The following is a 20,117-nucleotide window of genomic DNA, read 5'->3' on the forward strand; positions in this document are numbered from 1 at the left end:
TATCCTCAAAAGGTGCAGAGAATCTGGAGATATCAGTGTGCAAGGGACAAGACTGAAACTCAGTACTGTGCATGATCTTCAGACCCTCAGCCAGCATGGAAATCACAGCATGGGCTGAGGAACACTTTCAAATAACATTATATGTGAACAAAGTTCACAATGCCATCAACAGATACAAGTTAAAGCTCTGCTATGCAAAGAAGAAGCCATATGTGGTGATGATAATCTTCTCTGAGCTGAAGCTCATTTAAAATAGACTGAGGCAAAGTGGAAAACTGTTTTGTGGTTAAAATTTAAAATTATTTTTGAGAATCATGGACGCCAGATCCTCTGGACTAAAGAGGGACTAAAAATGACAAGGTTGTCATCAGTCCTCAGTTCAAAAGCTTGCATCTTTGATGGTATGGCAGTGCCATATGTAACTGACAGCTTGCACATGTGGAAGCTCGCCATGAATGCTGAAAGGTGTAAACAGGTTTTAAAGAAACATGTGCTCCCATCCAGATGACATATTTTTCAGGGAAGGCCTCGAATATTTCAGCAAGACAATGTTAAACTACAAACTGCAGCTATTACAACAGAATGGCTTCATAGTAGAAGAGTTTCTCCAAGTTTAAACACATAAAAGCATGAAAAATAAAACAAAGAAGACCCACAACTGTTGAGTGACTCGTCTCTCAGACAAAAGAGGGACAAGCAGCTGGTCCTCAAATTGAAAATGAGCCAATATTTTTCATAAAATAGTACAATTTAAAGATCTTATATATTTGATTAAGAATATTAGAAGAGATTCTGCTATTTATGTACATTTTACACAGCGTCCCACCTTTTTTTGAATTGTGATTATAAAATTCGACGCTGATCAACCATAAATTCTTTCAGTCATCCATTTCAGAATCTGCTTACCATGTTGAGGGTTGCAGGGAATGTTTTTTTTTTTTACCTTTTTAAGCTAAATCAGTTTTTATCCTCGGTAAACTGGGAACGTGATTAGGCCAAAAAATAAGTTCAGTCTGATGATTTTTGGGGGTTTTGTTTTGTTTATTTTGCTTAATCCTTGTAATTGTAAACTGAAAAAAAGAAACAGTTTAGCATATTTTGTGCTAAACCTAAATATTTAATGAAACTGCATAAATGTTTACAAAAAGTTTTCTGTTAATCAGTTAATTAGCTAATCACTTCGACATAAACCGTAGCACAGCTTTCCCTGCACGCTCCCGACTCACTGTACGCTCAGCAAAGCAGCGAATGTCACCTTGACGTATTTGCTCTGCAAACCATTTAGGCCCCTGACGTAAACCTCGCTGAAGTATCGTCCCCCCCCCCACTCCTCACCAATTCAAACCTCCTCCATAACAATTCAGCCTCTGATATGCACAGTCAAAACACCATCAATTTCCTGTCAAGTCTTTGTTCATTTCTTGGGTTGTAATTAAGTATCGATTAATAATTTATGGCACCCGCTCATTATTTTTTTACAGCAGCCCACTCTATGACACCGTATTGGATAAAGAAAGAGGAAAAGACAAATTTGAAGTAACTAAATAATTTAGAGCAATGATTTATCCTTCCTCTGAGACAACGTAGCGCCATGAGGAGTCAGAGGAAAGCCAGAGAGTGAGCGCAGCTGATCTGGGAACTGGTTCTCAGCAACTGTCTTCCCTGGGATGCTTTCTAGGACGAGACCCTTGGGGCCAATTTCTAATATATCAAGAATCAGGCCGGACCTGCAATATGTCAGGCCTTAGTCTGAGACTTTATTTAGACCTCAGAAAACTAAAAAGAAGAGAAAAAAAGGTTTGAAAGAAAAGAAAACTGGCTCTACATCACCCAGTGTGTGAGATCTGCCTTTCACCTGAGTTCCCACAGGGTTGAGCAGTGGAAAATAATTATGGTTTTACAGCACAGCATGGTGCTTTCAATTAAAAAATATGTATGCTGAACTATCCATTGTGGAGTTTTCTGTTGGTCAGTACCTCAACATTTAAAAATTTCACGCATTTTTCAAACGGAACCAAAAAGCTGATTACTTCAAATTAAGTGCCACGAACTGTGCGAGAATGCCATTTCATTTTAAGCTCTGAACTTCTTTTAACGGCAGCAAATTTATGCCGAAAAGTTTCAATTTGAGATCAAACGCTCCTTCATTCTCCCAGACAATATGTTAAACGCAGCAGATGTTAAACCGTAGCTTCTGCGGAAAGAGGTAATTAACAGGTTAATGAAATAAAGTGCTAATTATCACATTCTCTAACACCCCATTACCTTGACAAAATGTCTGTGCATTGGCATAGATGCTGTAACAAGTGCAGAGAAAATGTTTAGTGAATCCCTCCTCTGTCAGACATTTGTGTTTTCCCTTGATGTATTTTGAGCTCTGCGAACTTGATAAGTGTTGTTTTCTAGCAATCAGCATGGAAAGACTTCAATCACGGCTTATGTTTTAACCCTTTCACGCAGATAAATCCTACTGTCTCAGCGTGCGTCAGGTCTGATATGTTTTTCGTGACTGGCTGTCAGAACAGCTTTCACTGATATCAAATCCACATCCAGCGCTCCAGAAAATTCAAGGCGATGACACTACATCCTCTTGGGATTAGATTACATTTTAGGGGTTCAGCTTGTTTGGGATCAAATGACAGATTAAATGCTATTCAGTAAATAATCTGTTCAAATGTTTACCATCTGACAGTTTCTTTCTGGGGATGTCTCTCCAACTGGTCTAAACTATAGATTCTCTATATTATTACTTTATGTATTCAGGCATTGGTTAAGCCCCATTTTAAAACCTTTTTTTTTTTAAACTACAAAAGTATAATCAGCTGCTCAACAAGCCATATTATTTTAATTACATTTAAAATGCCCCGAAAAGCACCAACACCGGTTGAGTGGTCAAGTTAAGTGACTTGAATTCGCACACAGCTCGCAGCACAAATCAGTCAAAGCAGCCATGCCTCTAATAATAAATACCCCTTAGCCTAAAAGCTTTATAGATTCTTAAGCCATAAAGAAAGTCACCTCTCGTACAGTTGTCACGAAAGAAAAAATTATCTATCCAAAACCAGACAGTTATTTCTCCAGACTATTTTTATCTCTATTAATGTGGGCGTGTGTGGGGATTGATTTGCTTTGGGGCCATCCTCAAGTGAAGTATTTAACTTTGCATATAATGAAAGTTTACTTTTTTAAACTATGATAAAACACAAGTGCGTTGTGAAAAATTAAGAGATCATAACTTGTAATAGTAATTGTCAAGTAATAGTTTGGCATTCAATTTTAATACCCAGCCTGGTCAACATGTACTTCATCCAAGTTCGGAAAGGTTAACAAAGAAACCGCACCCTGGTGACTGTGCTTTGTAACAACATCACCAAGGGACCTTATAATTAGACATTTTCTTTGTTTTGCAGTAATCGATGGTCCCACTCAGCTGATTGTGCGTGACGTGTCGGACACAGTGGCATTTGTGGAGTGGACGCCACCGAGGGCAAAGATTGATCAGATTGTGTTGCGTTACGGCCTCGTGGGAGGAGAAGGGCCACGGACCACCTTCCGCCTCCAGCCCACACTTAGCCAGTACTCTCTGCAGGTGCGTGTGCTTTGAAATGAGACTTGGCTAGAGTCATTATAGGTCACAAGTATAGTATTACCAGTATATCTGTGTGTGTGTGTGTGTGTCTGTGTTTGTACTTGCCATGCTTGTTAAACGATCTAATCTCACAGTCTGTCTGCCTTCTGTGTCTGGAGATAAAACAAATAGAAAACAAACACATAAAAAAACATAATGCAAAGAGATTATACACAGACTAAACGGCCTCTGTTGTTTTGGTTTTTTTTCCTCTCCACAGGTCCTGCGTCCTGGCTCGCGTTACGAGGTGACAGTGAGCGGCGTGAAAAGAGGAAACGAGAGCGGATCCATTTCCACTGAATTTACTACCGGTGAGGTCTGACAGCAAGCAGATGTGGTGATACTGGTGTGTGTGATCCTGCGTCTGCCTCTGAGAGTAGAACAGTAATGACATATGGCCTAATATACGCCACACTTTTTATCTGTATTGGAGGGAGTAGTGAACATCTGTTCAGGGGAATGTTTACGCTCCTAAAGTTTGTACTTATTTATGGAAACACTATGCTGATTTGTTTTTCCCCGCTGATGCCATATTTACACATTAAATATCTATTTGTGGTTGATACTTGAAGTAAAATCTACAGAAAACTGAAGAGGATACACCTTATAAAAATACAAAGAGAAATGTGTTTGATGAACATGAAGAGCTAAATATGAGTAACTGACAATTTAATGTGACCTGTGTTTGTTGTTTGCTTGTTCACAATCTCTGAGAATGGGTCTCAGTGTCCCCAACATTGTCAGCTTTATCGTTTTTCTCAGAGATTGATGCCCCCAAGAACTTGCGTCTCGTTTCCAAGACCTCTACCACGCTCGAGCTTGAATGGGATAACAGTGAAGCTGAGGTAGGAAGTCTTTTGACATTTTTTAACTGCCCATGTTCTAGTATAGTGAAGCATAACCAGCTTGACTTAGTCCTCATGACTGCATAATTACCAAAAATTTGCAGGTAATATGAAGCCATCAATAATGAAAAGTGTATTGGACCCTGGCTAATATACGGCCAATATGAGGTATTTGCCAATATATTAATGGGTGCACTTATAATTGCTAATGACTATAAAAAAATAGTTATAAAAAAGTAAAGAAGAGACTGAGAAACACCATTCAACCATGTTACGAGTGCTTATGTTTCTATGTTTGTCCACCAGAGGGCACTCTGCACATTCCCCATTGGCAACAAAACACAGCAACCGAGTAGAGTTGGGCAGAACATAAACGTTTATTTTTAATCTGCATTATCATATTTTCTTAGTAAGGACTAATAGAAAACTACACATAATAAATGTTAGGCAAATCTATTTATGTCTGAAAGAAAACATTTGTCAGACCAAATATCGGTGTTGGTCGTAAACATCCTATATCGGTCTGGCTCTTTTTTAAACTTTATCATTAACAACACCTTTGACACGAAGCATCTGTTGTTTATTATTTTGGCTTCCATATGCTTACAAAAGTGCATCTGATGCTATATTAATTATATCATCTTTAGATTTAATAGCTAACACATGACAAATATATAGAATTATACGCAGTGTAATGCATTAAATCACCAAGCATAAGCCAAAGTTATCTAATAATAAAAATATTAATCATAATAAACATTATTTGTAAAAATGATCAAAACCAGTGTTACAAAGTACTAGAAACACAGAAAAAAAGAACAAACTAGATGGAAATTTTCAAAACAATTTATATATTAAGTTCTGTATGTAGTCAGTATAAGAATAGGAATAAAACACAGTATGATTCCACCTTAAGGAATAACTTAAAATCAACATAAAACTTTAGAAGTTATAAGATAAGCTAAGAATGTCAGACAATATAAAATCCATGTTAAAATTTCCCCCAAAAAGTGTTTAGCAGTCATTTAAAAGAAGATACTGATGAGGCCAGATTTCCTCATGCAGTTCATACCACAACAAAAGCAACCCCAACAGCAAACGCTGGATTGCCTTTTGTTTTTAAGCGAGAGGTGGGAGCAGTTATCAGGTTTTGCCTGAGAATCTGAGGCTGCACACTGGTTGGGAGATATGATTGGTTTAAATTCAGGGGCCAGGCCATGAAGGGCTTAAAAAATAATGAGTAAAATCTTCAAATCAATTCTAAAAGTCATGGGCAGGCAGTGTCGAGTCATTAAGACCGGCGTAATATGTTCAGTTTTCTTGGTTCTTGTAAGAGGTCTTGCTGCTGCCTATTTATGCTTTCTGATTGATGCCTGATAAAAAAAAAAAACACATTATAATAATCTAACCGAGAGAAAATAAAAGCATGAACGATAGTCTGAGTGCCACTAAAGCTCAGGATTGATCGGATCCTTGCAGCATTCCTTAGGTGGACTGGGCGACCTGAATAATGAGAGAGTTTACAACATAGAAGTGCTGCGTACATCCTGATGATAACAACTTAATGTTATATAAAGATGGTGAACAAATTAAAGGAATAAACTCATACACTGAGATCTGGTGTCTGTGGGCGAGATTGTGCTGATGTGGGTTCAAATGTAAATCAATACAAAATTGAAACATGGAGGTGATCTCTTCCTGGGTTATGATCCACAGGGCTCACTGGATGATTTAACAAGTATAAAAATCAAGTGAATCAAACTATGGGAGTCCCGTCTAATAATCTCCATCACCATCATCAAACACCAAATGAGGGAAGATCTTTTGGGCTAATGCTGTCAAGTCAAATCAAGTTATTTATAAGCACATTTAAAAACAACAAGCACTGACCAGAGCGCTGTACAGCTGAAAGGTTAAACAGCACGAGCAGTAAAACAGTTAGTGTTAAGACTCAGGCAGGTTTAGTGGATACATCTGGTCAGCTGACCTTCATGATCTATTGGGAGTGTGCATTGTTGAAAGATCAGGAAGGTAAGGCGGCGCTAACTCATTCAGTGACTTAAAAACAAGCAAATCTTAAACTCAAAACCAACTGAAAGCCAGTGTTCGGCACCAGAAGACCTTAGACAATCAGTACCAAGGTACTTGAAGCTGTTTTGGTGGCATGTGATGGCCTAACACCTACCAAAGATGCTTCATTATGGCTTACCTTTAATTTGTCACTGGATTTGTAATACTGTGCAAGCTGCTGTTTTATTTCACTGCATTAAATAAGTGTAGTGGACCATCCTGAAACACATTAAGGCTTCTGCTGGCTCTCATACTGCAGGTACATCTTATATCAGTGAGCCTGCTGCATGTTTACCTTGCCCTTTTTATAAAAAACAGCTAATTTCCTCTTAATCCCTCTGACATTATTACTCCTCTTAAATTGTTTCAATAAAACAGCTTTTTTATTCCTTCTACTTTTTCTTTTTTTTCCCCTTCTTGGACACATTACCATCCCACACAGACGGGTCTGCCTTTCGCTGCCTTGGAAAATGCCAGTTAGAGCGCTGGAGCAAGCGCTTCACTCGGTGCAAATGGTCACCGAATGTTTTGCTGTGAATGAAAATGTGATAAATTGCGTTTTGCTCAGCTGTCACAATGATATTTCCAGGGCTCGCTAACCACACATTCAGACTTATAAAGACCGTCTGTCTCGATGCCGGCAAATTTATTCATCCTTCTGATTCTGCACTGCAGTGTTGACAAAGAGCCAAACATCACACTGTGCCGAGACAAAATAAACCAAACAATGCACAGTAAAAAAAACCACACAGTTTTGGACTGTTTGTGTAAGTCTTGCATAGCGAGACTTTTTCAGGCATTACCTTCTCTTTAATGCTGTAAATATATTTGTGTTTAAATGTAGGTGGAGAGTTACCAGGTGGTTTATAGCACATTAGCAGGAGATCAGTATGACAAAGTCATCGTACCGCGCAATGAGGGAGCCACTACTAAGACTACTCTCACAGGTAAGTGAGGAATAACCATTTTTTTGCGTTTTGAATTATTTATCCTCGACATTTGTAGAGTTCCTATTTTCCTGATGCTTTCAGTATCATCACAATGCATCTAATATGTACCAAAGAAGCTGGAAGTGTCTGTGTTTTACATGGCAAGATTATCTCCGGAGCTAACACTTGGCTGACGGCCCACTGATTGTATCTGTAGAAACGCTTGTTGTCCTGCGGGCGTATTGAAAGGCTGTCAGAAAGATGGGGTCAGCTGGGATGTTTTTTTCTGAAAGGCCAGAGTGCTGGAAAGGGCACAGCCTGCATAAGAATAGAAGCAAAAGGTCCCCGTGTTATTCTGTTCGCTCGTTGCCATCGATGCTCTCCCTCACTCTCATCCATTCTGTCATTCTCATTTTCCCTCTCCCCCTGCTCTCCTCCGCTAATAATCTCTGTCGTCCGCCTCCTTATTTTTCATTCCTCATCTCTTCATCTCTATTTCTGTAGCTCGAGATCCTCTCTGTGGATGCACTCAACCGATTTGAAACTGATCAGTTGTGCAGTTGATTTAAAAAAAAAAGAAATTTCTTCAGAAATCACAACGATGCTACATGTAAATTTGCCGAGACCTCATCACCGGTGTCGAGCTAATTGGGGCTGTCATGAAAAAAAACTCAGTGTAATTGATGTGCACTTTGCACGAGGACAAGAACGTGAAGCACTGTCTGTGATTATTATTATTATTATGATTTTTTTTGTTCCTGCTACGTTATGTGTTAAATTAGTTCCCGCTTCTCTGTCTCTCTTTGTATCTCAGACCTGCTTCCAGGCACAGAGTACGGCATTGGCATTTCTGCCATGAAAGGTAGCAACCAGAGTACACCAGCCACAATGAACGCCAGGACGAGTGAGTGAATTATGCTTTGTGCTCCACTGTAAAAAGCCAGTGAGTCACTCGCGCATGTACAACACAGAAATCACAGCGGGGAATCGCAGCATCACAGCAGGCTCGTGGGCCCATTTGTTATTATACGTGTAATTCTCACCTGTGGGTCGGCGCTGCCACTCCAACTACTAAAAGCCATTTTAGAAAATTAAGCAAAATATGTTTCGCCGTGACTTGTACTCTTCTCCAGAAGTGTTTGGTATTGTCGGCTTGGGTCAAAGTTCCCATTACAACATTTTAAAGCTGTTATAATGCATACTTTTTTTTGCTAATGGCCCTCTCTTGATCCTTTATTTGAATATTTATTGTGTTGTTGAGTTGTTTGGCTGAAAGGAGAAAAAAATGTAACCCTTTGTCTGAAAAGTGAGTGCGTGGAGGTGCCTCGCTAATCTTTCCCCTCACGTTCACCGTCAAGCACATCTTTCATCCAGGTGCAGTTATTTTAATGGCTAAAGGTTTTCTGCACTTTATAAAAAATGATGCTTCCATTTGTCTTACAAACAAGCTCGTTGTAACGCCTCTTTTCCCTGCACTCGTTTTGAACTTTAAAATGCATCACATCTGTCGCATTTCTCTTAAAGAGCTTTAAGAGAGCCGTTTATGAAGACAGCTTCATGGCAGCGCCGGTGTTACCTTAAGCCAGAGCTGCTAAAATAATCATTTCATTTAACACACATTTACATCAGGTTTTTTTTATGTCTGTTTGACCTCCTAAAAAGCCGTGAAACACCAAAGGTTCAGGCAAACAAGGCGGCAGATGATTAGCTGAGGATTAAACATTGATGATCCACTGGGCAAACTGGGTTACTCATTCTGCAGGGAAGAGAACAACTCACTTAAAAACACAAGAAATATAAAAAGATTAAAGGAGACAGTCAGATCGTTGTGGTAATATGCATTAAACCCATTGGAAACGCTGTAAATGTTTTATTAGTAATGGTCTGTCCTTTAATGTGAGAACTGCACCACAGTTACACAAGTAGACAAGAGTATAGCAGAAACTAAACATGAATTAAAAAACATAGTAACCAGTAGCAGTAATTATGTTTCCCCTGAAATCATGAAAGCAACATTTTTGTTCTTATTTTTAACCATTTCGAGCTAGATTTACTAACCTGAATAAAAGCACTGTTGGTATTTACAAAAATGCGATGACAAGGCTGTGAGATGTTTGCGACCACACCTGTTGCATTTCTGAGAGATCTTTTCTCAAGGTGCAAAATAAGGACAGGAGGATATTCAAGCGCGCAAACTGATAGCGCTTGATAGTGAAATGAATCTTTCTAACCACATGTGCGAGCACTATTTGGGGATTATGCTCACGTGATGTTTTACCTTGTTTAGTAAATCTGGCTCTAAATTTATTTGAAAATATTGTTAAAAATCCAGCGCAATTGTGTTGCCCTCAAATGTAGAAAACAACATGTCAAATCAAATTTGAATCAGTGAATATTTCCATAAACTCTTATTTTGTTTTATGCAAATGCACGCGAGCACGTACTGTAGGTGACACAACACAGTAGTATTTTCCCAAATGACAGCAGGTGGTAATGGGCTAAGAAGCTGCAAAGACAGTTGAGAAGACGACTGAGAACAACATTAATATAAATACTTGTGAATTTGAAGGAGGATTAAGAGGAAGGTCCCTCAAAGGTCATGTATTTTTTCGATGTGCACCCACTCAGATATATCTTTCAGGGTGAGAGTGTTACATGAATCTGGGCTGGAGTTTTGAGTTTAATTTTGAGTGTTGCTTTCCCTGTTTTAGCTCTGGATGTACCTATGAATCTGACTGTGACGGCTTCCACGGACAACACCATCACTCTGAATTGGGGCATAGTCCAGGGCCCCATTGACCACTACAAGGTCACCTACACATCAGCCTCCGGCGTCACTAATGAGGTAAAGAACACTGAAACGATAACCATGTATATGTCTGATTTGGACCTTGTTTAACTCATCTTCCCTGTTCTAGCTGACGGTGCCTAAAGACATCAACACCACCACTTTGAAGGACCTGGAGCCTGGGACTGAGTACACCATCACTGTAGCAGCAAGAAGAGGAAGACAGCAGAGCACTGCAGCTACCATAGACGCCTTCACAGGTAGGGAGCGTAGTCTAATTTCATATAGTGAAGGACTAACTTTAAAGTGTTTAATGAAGATCAGCAGAGACGTGCATACAGATAACATAATGATGAGATCATTTCCTCGACAAACAGTCTCCCTTTGTCTTTTCCATTGCAACAGCTTCAACTAAACGTTCCTAAACAGCACTCATTTAATCCGTTCAGGCTCACGAGCGTCTCTGCACAGACAAAGACATGAAAGATCAGCCCATTACTACGGAAAGCTGGAGAACACTTCTAAAGACGGTATAGGGTGTAATGAAGTTGAATGATGGATATAATGAACTAAAGTGTGACATCAGGTGAGGGGAGTACCGCTTAAAGAAAATGGAGGACCGTGAAAGACTTCGAAGGAGCAATTAGCAGAGGCAAATTATTCCAGCCCGTTAATGAGCTTGTTACAAGCGCTCCTAATTGCACCTCTCTTTTGCATCTCAATGTATTTGTGTTTCTGTTTCTTCTTACTCCGGTTCGTACCACATTCTCTCCCTTTGCCGTCACGCTCTGTGCTGTCTGCTCGCCCTGTTTTTCAGCTTGATGTTGCTCCTTTCTTTTCAATCACTTCGTTTTCCTCTAAACTCACATCCATCCGCCCAACTATACGTCGGACCGCCTGTCAGGCTACTCCACTCTGGTAGTTCTTTGTTTTTTTTTTCTTTTTCCGAAAGCTTGATGTGAGTTTCAGTTGCACAAAGGCCGGTTTCAGAGATGATGGACATGCAATCACCTGCCATCATTCCTTTCTTTACCAGTGTCATTATCATCATCTCTTTTTCTTTATTGCTGCGGCCATCGTTGTTGTCACCGCCGCAGCGTCATAATCATGTCATCCTACTTCTAATCTTTTTGTTATCTCGCACTCCTTTGGTAACACCACTTTAACTGTCTGGGGAGACGTGAAGGAATGATACGATGACAGATCAAGAGAATCAGAGGACAAACCATAAATTACCTGTCATCTTCTCATCCACTATTCACTTATTGGAGACATCTGTCCGCCTTCACTCAGGTATACTCAGGTGATGCGTTCATTTGCATGTTTCCAGCATTTATGCGTTCAGAGTTTTCTAATACACGATCTGCACATCAGTAAGAGTAACCATAGAGATAAAACATGGACTTATCTTCTGGGTCCAAAAAATGAAGCTAATGCGGACCTGCACTTTGTCTGAAGGCCACCAGATGGCGATAGCTGCAGTAGCTATGTATATTGGAAACCAGCTTTCTCTTTTGACCTCTGTAAATGCTTGCAAACACTGATGAGTTTATGCGCTCAGTCACTTTTAGGACATATTTATTTATGACTATTTCAAAAAATCTTCTCATACTGCGTTTCAAAACAGAGGATTATCTGTGGTATGAAACGGCTTACGAGTCAATCACAAGTCAATAGCCAATGAGTGAGCAGTTTCACAGTCAGAACCGCCTCTCTTTGTCACGTGAGTTTTTAAAAATGACCATCTCGAGACTCTTAAACAGGACAACCCACTGGGCACGTCGCGGTAGCTATGTTCATATTTATGAAGTGTAGAAGTGTAGTGAATTATGACAGAACATTAAGTGATTTATTTTGTCACACTGGGATGTGATTCTTAATATAGTCCAACCTCCGAAGATGTTAAACCCCATATTTTTGCGTTTAATAGCATCTTTATATTCTAACCTTTTAACCAAAGTCCTTTCAGACTCAGAGTGTAGCCTGTTTCCACAGACTGCTTGTCGCAAGATCCTCCATCCTCAGCTAGAGATAATATTAACTTTTCTTTTATTAACTATGAAGTTGAAGTTTTTTCACAATCCATGACAAGGGTTTCTCTTTAAGGAAACATAATTTTCTCTATAAAAAAGTTCCATTAATATCTACAAAGGTGAGTCACATTGTCATCTCACATCACCCACATTGCCTCTATGTGGTCTTACTTGCTGTTAAACCATTAACTAGCTTATCACTGTCATCTTGATCAAAGACGGCACTTTCATCACGTCTGTGGAATTTTGCTTCACACAGACTCTCGACCCCTTTTGCATTTTTTTCATATTTAATCAATGCGTAGCCACAATCTTCTCTTTTTAAAGCTGCTCTGGAGACACGTTTGGATCTTTTTTGTACCCCGTCTCTCCACCACTGTTGAGATCATGAACGCACACAGGCACTGGTATCGTGAGGTCTATGTGATACAGAATTTCTGCTGACTGCACATGGCAGTAATGCATACTGACAACTTGTGAAGAATAATAAAAGGCAGCAGCTCACCAAGAAGAATACAGATGCAGGCCAGTGTAAACAATGCAGGTTTCATATGATGATTGATTGCAAAGAAAACTCCGCAGGATGCCTGTAATCCTGGCAGTTCAGGAAAGGAGAAGTCAGTGTTGCCACATTTCCCCTGCTTATACATCCACGCATGGCTAATTAAATTCAAGTCCTCTTGCATTTGTTGCTGTGTCAGCTGGTACACTACTTCATATTCATTACATCATCTCCCATCCAGGTCATACATTTTGACAACAGCATCTGCTGCTATCATCCTTTTTCCATTTTCTTATTATGAACAGTCCCATCACATCTTCATCCTAACGGCGGGTAATCTCATTAGTTTCCCTTTTTATGACCAATTAATTCATTACTGCCACATGATTGTGGTTTTCTTTGACTCTCACCTTCCCCATCAAGATTACACCCAAGGCTAATTTTCTCAACTGTATTATAAACGGTCTGTTACATCATCGAGGACGGCTTTCATCCATCACTTAACGGCTTGTCTGTCATCTCTATAATGACAGCAACTGCCTGTTTTTTTTTTCCCATTAACATTTCGTGCTCATAGCAGGATTTTTGCCTGTCCTTGAAAGCTCCTCGGTGACCTCTAAACCCCCTCGTTCCTCCAGGAATCAGACCTGTAACCCACCTCTACTTATCAGAGGTGACTTCAGACTCTGTGTCAGTGGCGTGGAGCGCCCCAGCACCGCCCGCTGAACTCTTCATTCTGAGCTACAGCTCTGCCGACGGGACCGACACCTCTAAGGTGACACTGCATGGCTCCAAGACGAGGTCACTGATCCAGGGGCTGCTGCCGTCCACTCATTACACCGTCAGTCTAATCACAATACAGGGGGACGTTGCTTCAGAGCCCATTACAGCTTCACTTACTACAGGTGAGCTGCTTGAATGATGGAAAAAAAAGTTTGTAAGTGATGAAAATAGAGAAACATCAGCAGCAAAATAAAGGTTTGTGACTTTGTGGGGGTCCTGTCCAAGTAGATATGCACACTTAGGGTCATAGTAATTTTGTTTGTCTATGTGTGGCAAGAGTACATGCATTTTTCTGCAACTCCGACCCAATGATTGTGAATTTTTTTTAAATGTAAATAGAATCCAATCATTTGCAAAACCCATAAAGTTATATTAGAAAACACATGAAATGTTTTAACTGAGACATCCAGCAAAAAGATGCTATTTCTATGACAAAGATGACCCAGAGGCGTTGAATCCTATATCAGACCCAAGAGTCCAGCAGCCAGTCTTCTCAACTCCCAGTCGTTTGTTGACTGTTGTGAAAAAATAGTTGATGTTACACAGCACATTGTCTCACTTAAAACATTTAATATGTTTTTTATGTTCTGTGAATAAAATATGGCTTTGTGAGATTTACAAATCATTGTATTATGTTGTTATGTTGTTATTTACGCAGCATCCCAGTTCATTGGAAAGTGAAGAAAAAAGATGATCATCACAACTTCTTGAAGCTCAAAGTATTATTTTTAACACTACAAAACCCCAAGGATCCTAAATATTCTGAGTCTAGTATTATTCAAGACAATCTCACACCCCAGAAGCTCTAAATTAGCAATGCTTTGTATTTGTGCATGTAAAATGACATCAAGTTCCCAGCATTTATTTATTTGTTTTAGCTTGATCTACTTAACAATTAAGAAAGATTCCAACTCTAATCACCTTAATCATATTTATGAATGAGGGATACAATGTAAAAAACAGAGATGGGGAACAGGAAAGAAAGGATTTTGGGGGAGCAAAATATTGAATTAACATGTATGAGGTAGCGTGTAAAAGGAAAGAGAAAGAAAATTAGTTTAAGAAATGGAAATACAAAGTGATTTTAAATTAAATATGTATTTGCAGAAATGCTTTTTTTAGGCTTTCATTTGCGCAGCACCACAGCAGAATGACTTTTGTAATTAGAAACTGCCTTGGAGGCTTTTTAATTTTTTTAATTTTTCTCCTTTTTTTCTGTTCAGATGTAGATGTAGAGATGCAGTGCCAAAAATAAAGGTTTTGCTCCTCAGTGCTATCAGATGGTTGAGGTTTGCACAGTTGAAGCTAACCTCAAAAACCCAGATGTAACGTTGGATTATATTTGAGAAAAAACAAGTGGCTAACAAGTGTCAGCCTAATGGAGTGAAGGCCATGCAGTAACAGAAAGGAGCAGTCTGCTTGTTTTGTTTTTCCTGTGTATTCACCCATTTAAGTATATTCTTGTCTTTTTTTCTTACATCTTAATTACGGTTTCTCTATCACTTCTCTCCATGTCTTATTAACCTATTTTACCTTCAGCGACGCCACCGCGACCCCTCGTTAATTAGTACAGTATTTCTGTGTCATTTTTCTGCAGACTTTCTAAATTCCAGTTTAATTGGCAGATTATGAAAAGAAGCTCTCCCTATTCCATTTGATTGCGACTGTGCTATTTACATCTCAGAGAGAAGAGAGATAAATGAATGAGAAGAGGGTCAGTATTATAACCTGCCGGAGAGTTTGACAATGAGCTGGAAGAAAGAGGATCGCTCTCTTTCTTTGTAGCGAGGGGGACAAAAGGAAGAGGATGAGACAAAAAAATAATGGAGGGCTGGAGACAAATGGAGAAAATAGGAGAGCCAGCAGTAAACAATAGAGATGTTAACTTAGCATCGGTGGCAGAAACACCTGCACATGCCGGTTTCAAACACCCCCTTGGCAGCTTGGAGCCTCCGCTTTCTCGCTTTACATTCACGCACACACAAGAGGCAGATTTTCAGGGGGTGAGATTGGATGGGATGGGACAGATGTACACTATTTCTTGCACCGGTCTTTACGCTGTGATCATTTTAGCGCCCTGCTTTGATCTCACGTGTTTGAACGTGAGCATTGATGGGGGGCTGCTTGCTGCCTTGAATCACTTGCTACACTTGAACTGTGCTGCATTAAGATTTAACCACAGTTTTACTTTATGGTCCAGCTCCGCTTTGGCTGACATAATGCAAAAGTGACTAGCTGTATATCTCTGCCTGCGCCCCCCCCCCCCCCCCCCCCCCCCAGGAACCTTTATAAGAGAATAAATTTTTACAGCCATTATTCTTTCTTTGGCTCTACATTTGCCAAAGCAAACGTAATTAGTAAAACATGCACGACTTGAATAAATGCAACTGTATTCCATGCGAGCAGACTTTAAATTAGTCCTCTTCCAAGAATTTGAAATCTCCTGCTTTCTGCGTGGGAATAATAGCCATAATTCTTCTCAAATCAGGGAAGAGAGAGTGTAGCAGTCGTCTATAAGTGCTCTTACCCATCGCCCACAACAGGAGATGGAAGCGATCTCTTAATCTTGATCTTTGTTTTTTTTTTTGTTCCATTCTCGTACGTTCTTATTTTTTTTTCTTCACTGTCTAAATATCTTTCTTTTTTTCCCTAGGATCTGTCAGGGCTTTAATTGTTTGCTCAAATTGTCTTCACCGTAACCTTTTCCGTGGCAGCTCAGTGGTCTGAGGAGACATATAAAACAGAATTTTGGCAGGGGAGGGGTCTCCTCTGCTCAGCCTCAACATTAACGGTTGTGTTTTTTTTAGCTTGATGCTGCTCAGTTTCTTCTCGCTAATCTTTTGATGGTGTTTTGTTCGTAATAAAAATGTTCATTAAAAATTCACACAGTCTCGCAGACCCAAGGACAGCTCTGTTTCTATGTAAATTTAATGAAGAGGACATTAAATGTGGACAAAATGAGGGTTACTGAACTACTCGGGCCTTCAAGGGCAGTCTTTCTTATAGATTTTCATGAAAATGACTGAATTAGCTTTGTACATAACATAACATGCTCCTATTATATGCTGGGGCTCATCCTTTTTTTTTTATACCATTTGAACCGCATGACAGTGTTTTCTTTCTCATCGCACTTTTAGGCATGGACCCACCAAAAGAGATGATGGTGTCGGACGTCACCGAGGACGCCGTGACGATCTCTTGGATCAAACCGCTGGCTCCGTTTGAATACTATAAGCTGTCCTACCAGTCGGCCAGAGGTAGCGTGCACATAACTGCAAACCGTGATGTTATTCTTAAGTGCATTTGAATAACACGCTATTTATTATATTAGCATACACAGAGCACACTGCTGTTCCTTGTTACAGTTAAATGAGCATGGCATTTGCTGTAGGAGGCTCCCTCTGATGTAAGATACATTTTGTAGCAGAGCGCCGTGCCACACACCTAATTAATTATAACATTTTATCAGTGAAAGGTAATTGAAATTTTAATTAAAATTCCATATTTATTAAGTATTTTCCCTGTGATGCAAAAAAAAATAAAGGAACAGCAGCTGGCTACGCTGCGTACCCTGTACGTGAAGAAGGAGATCAGTGTGACAGTTCTGGTGTTCAGGTGCTGGCCTCTCTCTCGTGTCCCCTGCAGGTCGAGTAGACAGCGTGATGATTGACAGCGATGTTACAAACTACACCCTGTCCAGTCTGTTTCCTGCCACAGAATATGAGATCAGTCTCAAAGCTGTCAGCGGGAGTCAGGAGAGCAGTGTTGTCAGCACTTCCGTCTTCACAGGTAGGAGCTAACCACAGAACCATTAGGTCCATATTGTTGTGGGGGCCCTTCGAGACCGGGTTTACTCATGCAGGAAGAACGTTGAGGAGACTCCGATGTCTTACACAGAAACAGTTAGTGCAGGAAACTCAGCCAAGGAGAACAGAGTGTGGTAGCTCAGGTGGACACATGTAAAGGTATTCAAGTGTGCTGAGCTGTTCTCCACATAGTGCCCTCTCTTTATATAAAACCTTATTGCATTGCGTGTTTGTTCCAGGTCTTAAATAGCTGTAAGGTATTTCTAAGACACCTAAAAAAGAGCTGCTGTCTACTATAGTTCTGCTATAATGTCTCAAGTAAGGCAACACTGTGAATGACTGGTAAGTGAGCAACCCCACCTCAGAGTGACACGACCTAAATTTCCCTCTGCAGAAAAATAAATGAATAAAAAGCTTCCACATTTTCGCAATAGTGAAAGACATACCTAACCATCGATTGTTATTCATATACACAATTGTTTTTCTCTTGTCAGGTTTTATGCATGTACTGTAGTTAGGTGCCTGTGCAAAGGATGATGTTACTAACCTTTAATGTTCTGGTAAGCCCATTGTTTCTCCAGCTAGCAGCAGCGTCCATCGCCAGGCAGATAGCCATACAGTCTTTATCCCGTCTCCTATGAAGATATGTTGGCTAACAGCAAACACACTGAGTATAGTGAGTTAAGTACAAAAGCAAAGCAAACTGAGCAGTAATGGACTGAAACAGGTTAAATTAAAGGTAGGCCACTAATGACCATGCTTATACTCAATTTATCAACACCAGAGTTATCATAGTTTTGTATTTTCTAATTATTATTATTTTCTCTTTTTTAATTGAGACTTTTCTTCTTAACTTCAGACAGTTTCCAGAGTGGATTTTATAATTTCAGTTTAGTTTTTATTGTTTGATTAAATTATTATTGTGTAGAGGGCATAATGGATTTTTATTATAATAAACTTTTCGAATCTTTAGTATTCGATTAACTATAATATTCTGATCTAGACATTGTTGTCCTTAATTAATATTAAGAGAAACAATCACAGCTGTGTTTCTGAAATCGAATTGTTTACTTTTTCTTCTCCTAAAAAAGGAAACAGTAAATTAAAAAATGAGTCAATCAAAGTCAGATAATCTGTAAAATAGTTTACGTTTAATTTTCTGAAGATCACCTCACAGGTTAGTGGTATTTTGTTCTCCTCTGAGGTCGTAAAATCACAGTGCTGACAGTTCTCGAATAAAGTAAGTCTTGCTGTGAGAGGGCAGCAGAAGGACAAATGTTTGCCATGTAAAATAAATGAAGAGTTCCTCCCCTGCTAGACTTTCGGGTCAATTGCTCTGTCCACAGCTATAACAGCTGTGTTAAAAACGAGCAGCAGACTAAAATGCACACACAAGTATGCACACAATCCAAGGGTGAAGCTCATGTTGTAGACGGTGCAGTCTCTGCCGCTGCAACAGATGAAAGCGTCCACTCCGTGACCCAGTAATTGGTAACCTGCTCCCAGCTCCATCTCACTGTCTTCTATCTCTCTGGCTGCTCTCCTGCCTCCTATCTCTATCCTTTGACTCGCTTCAGTCTTTTAGCACTGTGATGTCTCTCTCTGTCTCGCCCATTCTGCCTCGATTTCCTCCTCTCCTCCTCCCTCCGTCTTCTCTGCCCTACCTCCCTCCTTTGTTGTGTCTTCAGAATTTAATGAAATCAAAGGTCTTGTGTTTTCATGCTTTCAAAATTAGCACCAAATCATAAGTTAGGTAAAAATAAAACCTCGCCGTTGCACACACGTGTGACAATGAGATACCATTCTTCTCTGAAGAATTCCGCTAACCTGAGATTAACACACTCTCCCAGTGCTGTATTCAAAATGCTCGGTGTACGTGCAAGAGAGGGGAAAGGGAAAGCTGAGGAGAGCGCAGAATTGGAGCGGGAACAGGCGAGTAGAAGGTGTGTTTGCATACCAATGAGACCTGATTCACCTGGAGCGGCAAGGTTCAAGAATCCAGTAAGAAAAAAGAAGCTGAAAGAGACCCTTTCCCTTGTTTTCTCTTTCTCCCCCCTGCCTCGCTTCCTGCCTCCTCCTGTTCTTTATTATCAGCGCCTTCTTCCAACAATCCCAGCGTGGGTACAATGAGCAGAGACGGAGGGGCTGTAATAGCCTGAAAAGAACATAACTACAAAGTCAAGCTTGTTAGAAATGGTAAACAACATTTTCCTCACATCCAAGAATGCTCAACCAGGGACACTTTTACACTGCTTTCAACAACAATACATAAACAAGGGATTTGAAAGCGTAATCCAACACTGCCTGGTCAAGTATGTAATAACTTGGGTAACGCTGCAATTTCGACTTACTTCACATCCGTAATCAATTACTGTGCGAAGGGCTGAGAAAGCGGGGAGCCATATTTCATTTTGCAAGCGCAGCAGGTACTGCTAATCTAAGATGAATTTGGCGGGGGTGACACTAAATGGACTGTGTGAAGGCCTGTTTAAGGGCTAATGACAGTGCTCATTAGCAAAGTGTCAGGACCCCCAGTAAAGTATTACTCTTCCCAAAACTGAAGTTTGTGGAAAGAACATTAACATCCTCCCTGCCAGCTGCGTTAAGAGAAAACAGAGGAGGGGAATGCACTTGCTTTGTTAATTGAAACATGCTTAAAATAGTCCACACAATACCAAATAACACTTAATGAACATCAGAGATAACACATAAATTGACAGAAAAACAAAAGGC

At 40.0% G+C, this 20,117-nt stretch overlaps 1 protein-coding gene across 1 annotated transcript in view; it reads left to right on the forward strand.

Annotated features, from left to right (window-relative positions):
• The window catches only part of tnr (tenascin R (restrictin, janusin)), a 219,922-nt gene that overhangs the window by 162,967 nt on the left and 36,838 nt on the right, over positions 1-20,117 (forward strand). The window contains exons 14-23 of the mRNA XM_085389939.1: positions 3,411-3,589; positions 3,849-3,939; positions 4,373-4,473; positions 7,388-7,490; positions 8,287-8,376; positions 10,184-10,317; positions 10,391-10,520; positions 13,434-13,700; positions 16,716-16,835; positions 17,224-17,367. Of these exons, the coding sequence (XP_085246065.1) occupies positions 3,411-3,589; positions 3,849-3,939; positions 4,373-4,473; positions 7,388-7,490; positions 8,287-8,376; positions 10,184-10,317; positions 10,391-10,520; positions 13,434-13,700; positions 16,716-16,835; positions 17,224-17,367 (1,359 nt within the window). The remainder of the gene's footprint in view (positions 1-3,410; positions 3,590-3,848; positions 3,940-4,372; positions 4,474-7,387; positions 7,491-8,286; positions 8,377-10,183; positions 10,318-10,390; positions 10,521-13,433; positions 13,701-16,715; positions 16,836-17,223; positions 17,368-20,117) is intronic.

The sequence above is a fragment of the Rhamphochromis longiceps genome, linkage group LG18 (assembly GCF_057381845.1).
Source record: "Rhamphochromis longiceps isolate RC_006_pf linkage group LG18, R_longiceps_female_GT1.1, whole genome shotgun sequence".
NCBI classification, from domain to species: domain Eukaryota; kingdom Metazoa; phylum Chordata; class Actinopteri; order Cichliformes; family Cichlidae; genus Rhamphochromis; species Rhamphochromis longiceps.